Source organism: Lipotes vexillifer, unplaced genomic scaffold, assembly GCF_000442215.2.
Source record: "Lipotes vexillifer unplaced genomic scaffold, Lipotes_vexillifer_v1.1 scaffold257, whole genome shotgun sequence".
Classification (NCBI taxonomy): Eukaryota; Metazoa; Chordata; class Mammalia; order Artiodactyla; family Lipotidae; genus Lipotes; species Lipotes vexillifer.
Window position 1 is genome coordinate 1,113,212 of NW_006778935.1, and position 14,669 is coordinate 1,127,880.

A 14,669-nucleotide genomic window follows, 5' to 3' on the forward strand; every position below is an offset into this window, starting at 1 on the left:
GGGATCCTCCCGGACCGGGGCCCGAACCCGTGTCCCCTGCATCGGCAGGCGGACTCTCAAGCACTGCGCCACCAGGGAAGCCCTACCTTTACTTTTAAATGCTTATTTTCTGATAATGAAAATGGCATAGAGCATTTTACTTGCCCAAGTGTCCAAAGCTGGTAAGTGGAAGATCAGGATTATAACTTCAAAACTCAGTCTTTTAATTCTGACCCTCCCTATGAAGGGGTATTGTTGACCGGCTATTCTATTATATAAGTCAAACTTTCTGTCATGTTTGTCCAAGGCACAAATGCTTAGGATAGCTAAATATTCTCTTAGCAAAAGTGAAATAAATTTGTAGGAATAAATTTAAATTTGACAAATGAAGTATAAAACTTATAATTACAAGACACTGTTAAAGAAATTAAACAAGACCAAAGTAAATGAAAAGACATCCCATGTTCATGGAGCAGAAGACTCAAAATTGTTAAGATGGCACTACTCCCCAAATTGATTTACAAATTCAATTCCTATCAAAATCATATCTGGCTTTTTTTAGCACAAATTGACAAGCTGACCCCAAAATTCATATGGAAATTTAAAGGACTCAGAATAGCCAAAATGATCTTAAAAAATAAGGAAAAAGTTGGAAGACTCATACTTCCCAGTTTCAAAACTTAGCTACAAAGCTCCAGTGATCAAGACAGTGTGGTCATATATATGGAATCAAAAAAAAAAAGGTTCTGATGAACCTAGGGGCAGGACAGGAATAAAAACACAGACGTAAAGAATGGACTTGAGGACACAGGGAGGGGAAAGGGTAAGCTGGGACGAAAGTGAGAGAGTGGCATGAACTTATATATACTACCAAACGTAAAATAGATAGCTAGTGGGAAGCAGCCACATAGCACAGGGAAATCAGCTCGGTGCTTTGTGACCACCTAGAGGAGAGGGGTGGGATAGGGAGGGTGGGAGGGAGATGCAAGAGAGAGGAGATATGGGGATATACGTATATGTATAGCTGATTCACTTTGTTATAAAGCAGAAACTAACACACGATTGTAAAGCAATTATACTCCAATAAAGATGTTAAAAAAAAAAAAAAAGACAGCGTGGTACTGGAATAAGATTAGACACAAAATCAATGGAATAGAATTGAGACCCCAGAGATAAACCCTCACATTTATTGACTTACAACAAGGGTTCCAAAACAATTCACTGTAGAAAATCATCTTTTCAAGAAATGGTGCTGGGACAACTGGATTGCTAAATGGAAAATAATGATGTTGGATCCCTACCACATCATATTAAAAAAAAACAAACAAACCTTGAAATCAATTAAGCTCCTAACTGTAAGAGCTAAAATTATAAAACTCTTAGAAGAGAATGTAGAGGTAAATCTTTGTGACTTAAATTAGGCAATGGTTTCATAGATATGACACCAAAAGCACAAGTAGCAAAGGAAGAAAATAGATAAAATTTATCAAAATTAAAAACCTTTGGAAGCAGAACTGAAATCTTCTAGTAAAGTGGCAAGAATTATAATAATCAAGGCACCCAAGAAATCTGAGGGCGGAAAGAGAAGCCAAGCTATTTCTGTTTCATTTAAGAAGTTGATGGAAGGTACTAATTGTTTGATAAGTTATTATTATTATTATTATTTTGGCTGCATCATGTGGCTTTCAGGATCTTAGTTACCTGACCAGGGATTGAACCTGGGCCACGGCAGTGAAAGCCCTCAGTCCTGACCACTGCACGGCCAGGGAATTCCCTTGATAAATTATTTTTAAAAGATTAATAATAAATAAGTTTTGAGACAAGCCCAACATCAAACACACAAATGGAAGTTTTTGTTTTTCCATATTAAAAACTTATACGCTATAAACTTCCATCATTTTTTTTAGCAGTCATTTAATAGATGACATATTGATGAAAACTGTCAAAATGACTTTGAAATGGACAAGATCTGTCCAGTGGAGACACACAGGACAAAGAAAATGGAATTAAACCTACTGGCTTAATTTTATTTTTATATGCATGTCACAACATCCGATATCAGCATAACAAAAGGGTGACATTTTTTTTGGTTCTATAGAGCCCTAGTAAATGCACTGAAAGGCTAATTAAGTAGATTTGCGTAATCACTTTTCTTTACTGGAAAAAATAGGACATTTTAAATACACAAGTGTTTGCAAAAGCAGAAATGCTGACAAAATAATCTAGAAAGTTCTTGATGCTAGATAATCAATTTGCCATTTAAAATTGCTTCAAAGTTTGTTGTAATAAAGGTCCTTGCTGCATAAAGGAAAAATGGAGAGTGGTAGTGAAGGGGGAAAGATGATCATTTATATGTTATTCCTAAACTTAAAGGAGAGCTACTTTAGCTAAGGAAGTGAAGAATTCAAACAATTATCAGGTTAATTCTTTTTCTTTTTTTTTTTTGCAGTACGCGGGCCTCTCACACTGTTGTGGCCTCTCCCGTTGCGCAGCAACAGGCTCCGGACGCGCAGGCTCAGCGGCCATGGCTCACGGGCCCAGTAGGGCCCAGCAGCTCCGCGGCATGTGGGATCTTCCCAGACCGGGACACGAACCTGTGTCGCCTGCATCGGCAGGCAGACTCTCAACCACTGCGCCACCAGGGAAGCCCAGGTTAATTCTTTAAAAATGCTAGCTCCTTCAGACCACTGCACAGCTATTCAAGAGTGGAGCAGATTTTCTTGTGTACTACCTAGGAAAGTATATTACTGACTATATCCAATAATGTGCGATTTCATTAATATTCTGTTAAGTGTTACTAACTTCTGTAAGGGAGTTGCCAGTAAAGAAGTTGCCAGTAAGCGAGTTGCTTCAATCTAATAATAGATTGAAGGTAGAAAAATACCTAACTCACACTAGAGTGTTCTGTCATAAAAGATTCAAGAAGTTTCCAGAAACATTTCTTTGGATTTGCTTGCAATATATATATATATATATATATATATATATATATATATAATAGAAGCAATTTGATGCACTTTTTGAATGTTGATCAGCTAATGTTTTGAAAGACATGGTAAGGCATGGGGTTAGAGATGAAAATGATTCTGGAAAAAAAAAAAAAGAATGGGGGAGGAGGATGTATATGTGTTTGTGTGTGTGTGCGTATGTGCCTGTGTTGTGTTTACTGTCCAACATCTAAGCCCAAAAGAATTCCTCTAAGGTAAATTTGTTCATTATTAAAATGAATAATCTACATTAGAAAAGGAAATCTTCCAAAGAAAGCATTAGAAAACACACATTTATCCATAACTGTCTTATTGCTTGGAATGCATATTAGGTTTTCTGTATGTTTTCCTTCATTTATGGAGATTTTTTCCAAATATGTGAATTAATATTCGCCACTACTCTCTCCTTTTCTGCTTAAAGCCTCAAAGCTGGTTTATTTTTCTTCCCTAAAATTCCTAACTCCTCATTATTATATCCCATCCAACCATTATATTTCCATTTGATTAGATCCAATAAATAAAGCTTCTGGGGCCAGGGGATTGCCACAGGTTGGGCTTAATGATATGTCATGAGTCCCTCAACCCTTGTTGTTTCTGAAACTAGTATCTGGCATCATCTCTGCCTGACTGTGAACACCCTCTGGAGTACATTACAAGCCTATGATTGAACTTTGGAGCTGAAGCTCCATCTCAGATTAATTCATAATACTGCCCCGAGTCAGAGCTCTGCAACTTCTCACTTGACTGCATTCATTTTGGGCAGCTGGCTTCATTCGCTTGAGTTTGTCTCAGATTAGCCAAGGCATCCATGGATGGAAGAGACCAGAAAATTGAAAATCACAATCCGTCTATTAACACAAGCTTCTGAGAAATTTCTCATCTTGTGGAGTGTGATGATTAATTGCCTATATTTATATTTATCGTTATTTATTGTCTTCTCTTCAATCTTTAGGGTAAGAAGTTTCCAGATTGTGAAACTTTTGTTAATTCAGTGGCTTTCTTCAATAAACACTGTCTCCTTCAATAAATGGATATGGGAACCATTTCTCCTTGCTTTCAATGCTGTGAAACCAACAGCTACACTTGAGGGAACTATGCAAAATACAGAGGATGTGTTGTTCATCTTGACTGTCTCTAGGGCCATCAGTTTGATCTGATCTCTCTCTTCTACTTTATCTGTCTGCTGCCCCAGTAAGACCATGAAGGTCTTTTTTTTTTTTTTAATTGAAGTATAGTTGATTTACCATGTTGTGTTCATTTCTGCTGCACAGCAAAGTGATTCAGTTCATATATATATATATATACACACACACACATTCTTTTTTATATTCTTTTCCATTATGGTTTATCACCATGAACCTCTTTTTTTTTTTTTTTTTTGGTATGCAGGCCTCTCACTGTTGTGGCCTCTCCCGTTGCGGAGCACAGGCTACGGATGCGCAGGCTCAGCGGCCATGGCTCACAGGCCCAGCCACTCCACGGCATGTGGGATCTTCCCGAACCAGGTCACGAACCCATGTCCCCTGCATCGGCAGGCGGACTCTCAACCACTGCGCCACCAGGGAAGCCCACCATGAACCTCTTTTGAACACAGATCCAATTGCCATGGGATGGTTCAGGCAAGTGGGTAAAGAACTTTAAGCATATGCCTTACTGATTACAGGAGCCTCATCACTAGGGTATATTCATATTCTCAAATATTCTCTGTGGGAGGTAAAATACTGGTTGCTTTGGATACAAAAACGACACAAGACATCTTCCTTACCTTACCATTTAGGTAAAGAGGCAAATACAAACGAAGGAGAAGGCTCTTATGTGCCAGGGAGTTTACACCCTCACTGCACTATTACACTGCTGGCTGTCATTTCTTTCTCTTTTTCCTTGCCAACAGAATAATCTATTTAGGTTCTGATATGCTTCAGGGTCCCCTCTCCAGCCCTGGGATAAATCTTAATTTTTCTCAGCCAGTCACAGTGGTTCTGTGGTCCATGTTGGTACTTATTGTAGGGCATAGCTATATGGTATAACTCTGGGCTACATCTAATAGGGTGTAAAGGAAAGTCTGCTGGGTGAGTTGGGGAAAACCTCACTCAAAAAAAGGGCCACAAGATGCGGATGTTCCCTGGGCCACATGTGGAGCTTATTTCTTATGGAGGCAATGCTCAGGGTGCACAGTCATCTTGAAACAATAAGAGGATGGGACTTCCCTGGTGCTCCAGTGGGTAAAACTCCATGCTCCCAATGCAGGAGGCTCGGGTTTGATCCTTGGTTGGGGAACTAGATCCCACATGCATGCCGCAACTAAGAAGTCTGCATGCCTCAACTAAGAAGTCCTCATGCTGCTACTAAAAGATCCCACATGCCACAAGTAATGATCCCACACGCTGCAGCGAAGATCCCGCATACCGCAACTAAGACCCAGCACAGCCAAAATAAATAAATAAATATATATTTTTTTAAAAAAGGAAAAGAAACCATAAGAGGAGCAAAAAGATAGAAAGCATCTGGGTCTCTGATGACATCAATGAATTCCTGATTTAATCAACCCTCAACCACTCTGCTCCTGGACTTCTTGCTGTGTGAGGTAGTAAATTTCTTAATGTTTAAGCCATTAAGTAATAATATCCTCTTATGCATAGCCCAAAATACCCTGGCTATTTCAATTTACTTTCATTTTCACATGAAGAAATTAAGGCTTAGAAGGCTTAATTTACTTAAAGGCAAATTGAAACTTGGTCTGTTTATTTGGTAAGCTCAACTTCTTTCTATTCTACCACCCAACTTTCATAGGTCTGTGTGTGCTTTAAACCAAAAATAAATTATAAAAAGTTGCATACGCTAAGGACTAAACGAGTAGGAGAGATGTAAAGGGAGGGAGTGACACTAAGCTTGGGTTGGTAGTGGATTGCCAAGGGAAAAACTATACCTTAAGGTATAGGAGAGGAATTGAATAATCAGATAGTTTAATTCATCAGAGGAATAACTAAAACCTCCAATCTAATGTTTTACTTCCCAAGCTGAATAAAAATGTTAATTATTCAGAGATATGTCACTTTGCTTTTCCTGAGTATATGGAGCCATCATCTCCCAAATGGTTTAGAGTATGGAAAGATTTATGAAGAGCTGAAAAAGTGTAATTGAAATGAATGCACACTGTTCAGTCCTGAGAGAATCTTGTTTTGAGTCATAAGGGTAGATTCCTCAAGGAAAAACAATAACTTAAACCGTAATCACTACCTGATGTACTGCCAAGTCTATCTAAAACTCTAGAAAATGACCATCCTAATTAAACATCAACTCATTCTGTGCATGTATTTCTCTCAGTGATTGGATTTTATTTTTCCTTCTGAGCGTCTTGATAGTCAACAAAGGGGCAATAATGAGCAGAGAAATAGACATAATAATAATATTGCATTGCTAAATTGATTGGTTTTTGTACTGTATGTTTAATCTTTATGGTCCCTTTGAATGCACAAAAGAAAACATTCCAAATATTGAAGTTCTCCTTATTTAAATTTAGACTGGCATTTCTCAGGAATACTTGTTCTTAAAATGCTCCAAGGAAGTATCTAGCGTGGTCATGACTAGGGGAGCAGGGTTGATCATAACCTTAGTGTGAGTGAATCTGTAAGCTTTTTTTCCCTATATTCGAAACATACTGCAGTAGATGCCAACCTTTGTTTGATTCTAGCATTTTAAAAACTCATTTGAATAGGAAAACTTTTCTTTTTCCACCACATACCCCTTCCGTGAAATAATGTTTCTGTAGAAAATATTTCTACTTGTTCTGGAACTGCTTGTAAAGTATAAAATCTAACTCATTTTCTAGGTATTGATTTTAACATTTAACTGGATTTTATCAGGTTATACCTTGGTTATAATTTTATTTTATAACATTCTTAATAGGCTTTGGGAAGTTTGAATTTCTATATTTTAGATGCTTACCCAAAGGTCTCTGAGAGATAAGAGTTCTGACTCTCTATAATTAAAACAAGGACACTAATAATATCATATGAAGTAAAACCAAATTTTACCTGTTAGAAGAGGATTTTAGGCAAAACCTCAAGAACCTATATTAGAATTTATATGTAATTTTTAAAATTAATTATATGGAATTCTCCTTAGTTCCCCTGCAGAGATTTTGACTGGTATTGGGACAAGGTAATATTGTAAGAATGGAGGGCTTCCCTGGTGGCGCAGTGGTTGAGAGTCCGCCTGCCGATGCAGGGGGCACGGGTTCGTGCCCCGGTCCGGGAAGATCCCACATGCGCGGAGCGGCTGGGCTTGAGAGCCATGGCCGCTAAGCCTGCGTGTCCGGAGCCTGTGCTCCACAACGGGAGAGGCCACAACAGTGAGAGGCCCGCGTACCGCAAAAAAAAAAAAAGAATGTTATTCAAGCAGAATGAATATGATAGCAGACAGAAATTTAGGTCAAATAAAGAAATGAAGGTTTCCATGAATGGTTAAAATGAAAGTTAATATGAAAGACATTTTCTTCTCATTTATCATCACTCTAAAAGATGTTACTTTCTAAATGAAAAATAATAGCAATATACCGAGGTTTATACCATGTACAATATAAAATTATGACAACGATAGCATAAAATATGAGAGAGAGAATTGGAAATACATTACTATAAGTATTTTACACCTTAAAGCAGTACAATATTATTTGAGAGTAACTTGTAATTTACAAAAAAAAAAAAAAATATATATATATATATAGTAAGAATGGAGATTTACATAATGCAAACCCTGGTATGAAAATACATGTCTCAGAAACGTGAGGAAGATAAGTTTAAAAAAAACCTTAAAGATCAGAACATGGTCTAACATAGGTAACATAGCTTTAAAAATTGAATACTTAAAAAGATGTGAATTCTAATACTACTACAAATTTAAAAATTGGGGAGAGAGTTGGTTTACTTGGTCAGAAATCATGTATATCAGATGGTGGTAATATGAAATCATTGTACAGAAATTTGGAGACAGCTCTTCTAGTTCTTTCTTCAGCAAAATGTAGAGTGGACCATTCTCTTTTATAGTAGCTGAAAGCTCTACTTTCTGAAAACTGTTGGCCATTAATATGGTAACACCCCAAACCCAACTGACACAATGGAGCCAAGTTCTCTACCATATTTGTGCTGAGCAAGTTAATCAGAGGGAGGGCAAATGAGTGACCCTGGGAGAAATTAATTGGACTAAAAGTCCTTAGTAAAACGCAGTTAAAAAACAAAAAGAACTGCTGAGAAAAACTGAACAGTATTTTGTAGTTCTATTGTTTGTGTTGATATTGAACAATTTTCTTGGAACTATTATTGCGTTGTCAGTAAAGCAAATGAGTAATTATGTATAATTTGCTAGGTATCAAGATTGATATAAAAAGCACAGCTATAGAATCAAGAATTTAAATTGGAAGATAGGAGTAGAAATCTTTATGTGAATTCTTGTGCCTTAACAAGAAGAAAAATGTATCTTTTCTTGATTTGTTCACTGAAATGGTCCAGAAACAACATTCCATAGCACAGGGTTCAAACTGCTGTTACCCATATGCATATTTTTTCACACTAAAAGGAACAAGGGATCATTGGGGGAAAAGTCTGATTCCATGCATGGTGCAGAAAGATGAGACTGGAAGATCTTTATGTGCCAGAAAACAAGGACATTTTTCAAAGATCAATGGGTCATGTCAAGAGGAGAGAGAAGCCAGCCTAAAAAATGTTTCCACTGACCAAAGCTGAGACGATTTGAACATCAACAGGAGAATAGTGGCTGTGGTTGAGTGAACCTATGTAAACTCTGAAAACTTTGTCCATAATGATATGCAAAAAGGGAAAAATTAACATACTCTGGAAGAAGGTAAAAATAATAGAACGTATATATACCCAGTCAGTCTTGTCATTCAGTCATTTTGGTATCATTGCCTGATTTGTTATATGGCAAATAATACAGATACTAACGCATGTAAATATATTCATTTTTGGACTTAAAAAAGACTATTGGTAAAATTATTGCATAGTGTGACTTCCAGATAGATAAAACAACATGCAATGTCCAAAATTTAACTGAACATATGTTTAAGTATTTTTAAGCATTTTGGGGTCCTAAGTACAAGATAAATGCAAGATTCAATCATGTGTTAAAGTCTTTAAAGTTATATTTCTTAGGATCCTATCAAATCAAAGATCTAGACTTTTACTTGAGGTTCTATAGACCTCCTCAAACTTGGATGAGAAAAAAGATTACATCTTTAACTCAAATCACTATGTGCAATTTAACATTCTCTTCAGTTATGAATGTAGGTCACAAATCACTGTAGTACTAGCAGGACAGTGACTTTGTTACCAGTAGAAATCACAGATTTTTTCATATCATATTCCAATTGTTGCAAATATCACACATTATTTATACAATTTTTAAAAATTGTGTTAATAAAATATATACAATTTTATCCAAATTTGTTTTCCAATATTTGATCAAAATATTTCAATGGAATTTTTTCCTCTTTAATTCTATGTACATTATTTTATGCATTTAACATTCTTAGAAGGGTCCATAGGCTTCACCAGACTGCCAGATACATCAATGATACCGAATAAGATTAAGGACCCCTGGGAAGGAAAAAATCATTTACAAATGCTTAGCAATTTGAGTGGGAGCTGCAAAATTTTTGTAATAAGTCTAAGAAACTGAATCCAAGAAAGTGGGCTAAGTGGCCACTCTCCTCTTGAAGCTATGAAACCTGTAGTAATTTTAAAACAGGGTTAAGGGGCTTCCCTGGTGGCGCATTGGTTAAGAATCTGCCTGCCATGCAAGGGACACGGGTTCGAGCCCTGGTCCAGGAAGATCCCACATGCCGCGGAGCAACTAAGCCTGTGTGCCACAACTACTGAGCCTGTGCTCTAGAGCCTGCAAGCCACAACTACTGAAGCCTGCGTTCCTAGAGCCTGTGCTCTGCAACAAGAGAAGCCATGACAACGAGGAGCCCGTGCACCGCAAAAAAGACCCAACACAGCCAAAAATAAAGACAAACAAATAAATAAATAAATTTATTAAAAAAAAAAAAAAAAACAGGGCTAAGAATATTCTGACATTCCTCCCATTGAGAGCTGTGGTCTATGTCCCCTACCTTGAAGCTGGGTAAGTTTGTGACATTTCTGACAAATAAAGAACCTTGAAGCTGGGTAGGTTTGTGACATTTCTGACAAAGAAAGAAAGAAGTGACAGTATGGAACTTCAGAGGCTAAGTGCAAAAGGGCAATTAAGCTTCCTCCATGTTATTTTTGGGACGCTTGTTTTTGCAGCTATAAGCTGCCATGTAAGAAGTCTACCTACCCTGGGGCTGCCATGCTGTGAGGAAGCCCAAGCCACATGGGGAGGCCAATTTTAGGCAATTAGGTCAGCAGTCTTAACTGAGCCCAGCTGTTGGGTCACTAGCCCAGGTCCAGACATGTTGGTGGTGAAACCTCCAGATGATTCCAACAACCAAGCCTTTTGTGTCACCCCAGGCATTCACTTCCCAGCTGTAGCCCAAGACACCAGGGAACAGAAACAAGCCATCTGCTCTGTGTCCTGTCTGAATTCCTGACATATAGAATATGGTCAAAATAAAATGGTGGCTGTTTTATGTCCCTGTGTTTTGGTGTGATTGGTTATACAGCAAAAGATGACAAGAATAGGGTTTAGGATGAGCCAAACACGAATCTAATTAGTTTTATAGCATGAATCTCTCTTAGTAGGTATGTAGTTGAAATCAAACAGGCCACAAGTAGCATGAGAACAGTCCAATTTTCATGAAGAACATGCAAGTTGCAGTTCAACTGCCTGTAGAACTCAGAGTGTATGATTCTGACAAGATGGTCTCAGATGATATGGGATCATCCTGAAATAGCTCATTCTAGCTGTCCAGGGGCCACATTGCTATCTCTGTCCAAGAGTCATTTCTATTCTAAGCTATTTTTCACCAAGTGTGGGATACCAGGCTAACGCTGGATTCGATGCTAGCACAGCATACATTTGTGCCTAGAGGAATGGATCCCCTTAAGGAATTCAGAAGACTGAACTGCTTATTTGCCAGATGGCTGAACCCTGTGAAATTCTCTTGAACACTCTCATGAATACCTAGTGCCTGGACCTCCCTGCCACTATGTGCATGGCATTGCGGGTCTATCCTGCCACACAAACCACACACCCCTAGGCAATGAGCCATAAGCACATCAAAACCTCCCCCAAGGCACGGCAAGTACCTATAACTTACAGATACCAAATGAGACCCCAGACTTTTGTTGCATTGTGGGTCTTAAGGTCTGGCAATCTTATATTTATTTGGGTGATGGACTGTATGAAGCAAGAAAGTGATAAGATTTTGAAAAGTCCTTTTTTTTTAACCAGTAGGTTGTTTTTTTTTTTTTTTTACAAAGTCTTTCTAAGGCTGGTAATCAGAGAGTATTCTGCAAGAAATGTATTTTGATTATAAAAACATTTTTAGTTTATTGAGATTGGTATTTATTAAAATTTTTATTCTAAACTATATTGAGATAATATATATTATATATATGTTTTAATATTTTTTTCTATTTAACAATCTACTAAAAACCATGGCAGTGCTCAATTTAGGGTCAAGTTAGGAAACGCACTCCTTTATTATAATATTTGCAACAAGGTATATATAAGTTGTCACTCACAAAGAAATCTGTTTATGTCTAAAGCCCTGTCCACCTGAGCAAAATTATTAATTTGCCTTGAGTGGAAGTTATTTAGGGAAGAACTTTCCTGTAGATGAAAACAGTCCAGAGAACTATGTGGCTTTATAAGTGCCTTGAAGTCTACTGAAGAAAGAATTCAGTTATGCAAAAATTCCATTGGTCTGAAGATACCAGACATGAATACATTTTAGATGACATGAAAACTTAGGAATAGATGTGAAGAAATGATATTGTTGCTTGTGGGTGGAGCCTCTGGTCATGGAACCCCAGTTCTCAAAGGCTTTTCACAGGAAGTGAAAGGAAATACGCCTCCACTTCAGAACAACAGTAAGCAGAGGTTGGTGACATTTGGTGAGACTGGATAAAATAATTGTCAAAGAACTATGAACTCATACCTGTGAGGTAGGTGTTGTGTGAGGAATTAATGAAATAGTGAGTAAGTGGCTGAGACATATCTTCATTCAAATCCAGTTTCTCAGGTGGAACGACTCCATTTTCTTCTCCACTCAGATAGCGCATAAATCCATCCACTGATATCTGTCCTGGAGGAAATGAAGAGTTAAGAAGAATGTGAATGTATTATTTTCATGGGTTTCTGGCATCATGTTGCTTTAACTTTTTTTTTTTTTTCCAGAAAACTCTGGTAGCATCCAAGATGGAAGACAGTAGCCCCAATTGCAATTTAATATGGATAAACAGTAGTCTAGGATCATGCTATTTCACTACATTTATCTCCAAATGCCAGAAATAATAGAGGAAAATGTAGTTACATGAGTATCACAGACTTTCAGAGGAGTTAAATACCTGAACACCGATCTCCTGTTTTTAAATTTAAGAATGCTTATCAACTTTGCGTATGGACAGCAAAATGTTATTAGTGCTTATCTCTAGGTGATAGAATTAGGAGTGCACTTCCCAATGTTCTATCATGAAAATATGTTACTTTTATAATTAAAAGAGTTATTCACAAGTGGTTTTATTATTTAAAATAAAGTGAAAATGTTTTCAAATAATGATCTTTTATTTCTAAAACAGAAAATAAAGATGACCATACTGAGGAATAAAAATTTGAATGCTCATAAAAAAGAAGGTCTTTAAATTTCTTATTTAGAATGACTTTACTTCAAATGAAAGAAATATGACTCACACTTTATTTAGTTTATTCAGACTGTATTCAGAATTTTTCTTTTGTTGTAACCTTTCTGAGGTGACTAATTCTAAATACTGAGATAATTCTTTATTAAAGTGAATCTTATGTAATACATAGAAAGGGCCATCTTCATGATTTTGGTTCATCATCACAGTTTGTCTCTTCAACCTTAACAATCAAAGCCACAAACAAACAAACAAACAAACAAACAAAACAAACACAATCACCAGTGTATTTGTGAGCAGTAAAGATCTTGCTAGTAAATGTTAGAGGGCAGTAAGTTTTTTTCCTTGTTGAAAAAGTTTTGTATTAATATAAGAGTGGTATATGTTTATGGAAGAAAAATTAGGAAATGAGATGAGCAGAGAGGAAAAGTAAAACTTTTCCGAACATGCCTAACCCTTCCTTCAGAGACAATAACTGTTAAAGTCTTGTTGTATATGCTTCCAGAAAAAAAAAAAAGTGTGTATGCGTGTGTGTGTGTAATTCTTTTATGAAGCTGCAATCCTATATATCTGTATATGATTTAGAAACTTTTGTTTATATTAACTGAACAATATATTATGAACACTGTCATATAATTATATAACATTTACATTTTATATATTATAAAATATATAGCCATCACTTGACTAAGTAATATTCCATTATCTTTGGAGTTGTCTCTCATTTTTCACTAGTATAAATGACATTGTACGGAATATGCTGGTAGTTGAATCTCTGTACAAACTTTTAATTATTTCTTGAGAATGAGTTTCCAGAAATAGAATTGCTGGTTCAAAGACTATGCATATTTTTAAAGCTTTTACTACACGTAACCAATTTGCTTTCTGTTAAAGTTCTAGCAATTTACTCTTTCACCAGTGGTTTGCCTTCTTTTCACCCCTATGCCAAACTCATAGGTAAAAACACGATATCTAATAATTCTAATTTTTATTGATTTGAGCATTATTTATTCTTGAATGGTAAGAGATGTGTCATCTGCAAATGGAAAAGCTAGCACTGACTGTTTACCCACAGTGTAAATCTTTTTACATTCAATAAGTTTCTCAAAATAACTGATGAGTATGTTCCATAATTCTGGAAACATTATAGCTAAATCACCTTTAATATTTTCCAGGAATAAATAAATAGAAAGAAATTTGGTTATTGGCTTTTGACGAGTGGAGCTGTATCTTACAAAAAGAAAAATCTTATAGATGCCATAGTTTATACCTCCAAATAACCATCACCTACCAAGGTGATCGTTCCAATCATGCTGTCATTGATGAGAACACTTTGGTTATTGCCTTTGAAGCCTTCTTTTGAAATTCATTTATGGTGGAATGCATATACTCTTTCAGACTGCTTTCAATTTTTGGAAACAAACCAAAGTCAGTGCCTCTTAGGGCCAAAGTTATCTCAATAGATAGCTTTCAACAATATTTTGGAGCATGAAACATTTAGAGATAAAGTATGTTTTTTTTAAATCTAATTTCTTCATAGTCTTCCTTTTCATTCCTTTCATTAGTAGGAACGAAAATCATAGAGCAGGTATACAAAAGATGAAGATCTGAGATGCTTAAATTAAGCTTTAGAAGCCAGGGTGGCCCGTCCTCTCGAGCATCAGTGTTACTGGAGTCCCGGGTCCTGGGTATTTCCATGCTTTGGCACTCGAGAGCTGGCACTTTTTAAAATAGAAAAATGGGTGTTATTTTATTTACTTTGTTGTTGTGACTTTCAGTCTTCTGTTTGAGGTCTGGGGTGATCCTTCGTCTGCATTGTGGACAATAATCATTTTACTCTGGTTTATCGCCATCTTGTCACCTTATTCTCAAACGAGTGTCTATTCCTCCCTCCCTCTTTCCC

General features: G+C 36.7%; 1 protein-coding gene across 2 annotated transcripts in view; it reads right to left on the bottom strand.

Annotated features, from left to right (window-relative positions):
• The window catches only part of PLCB1 (phospholipase C beta 1), a 686,206-nt gene that overhangs the window by 160,030 nt on the left and 511,507 nt on the right, over positions 1–14,669 (bottom strand). For both annotated transcript variants that reach the window (XM_007452039.1, XM_007452040.1), the window contains exon 10: positions 12,067–12,213. In XM_007452039.1, the coding sequence (XP_007452101.1) occupies positions 12,067–12,213 (147 nt within the window). The remainder of the gene's footprint in view (positions 1–12,066; positions 12,214–14,669) is intronic.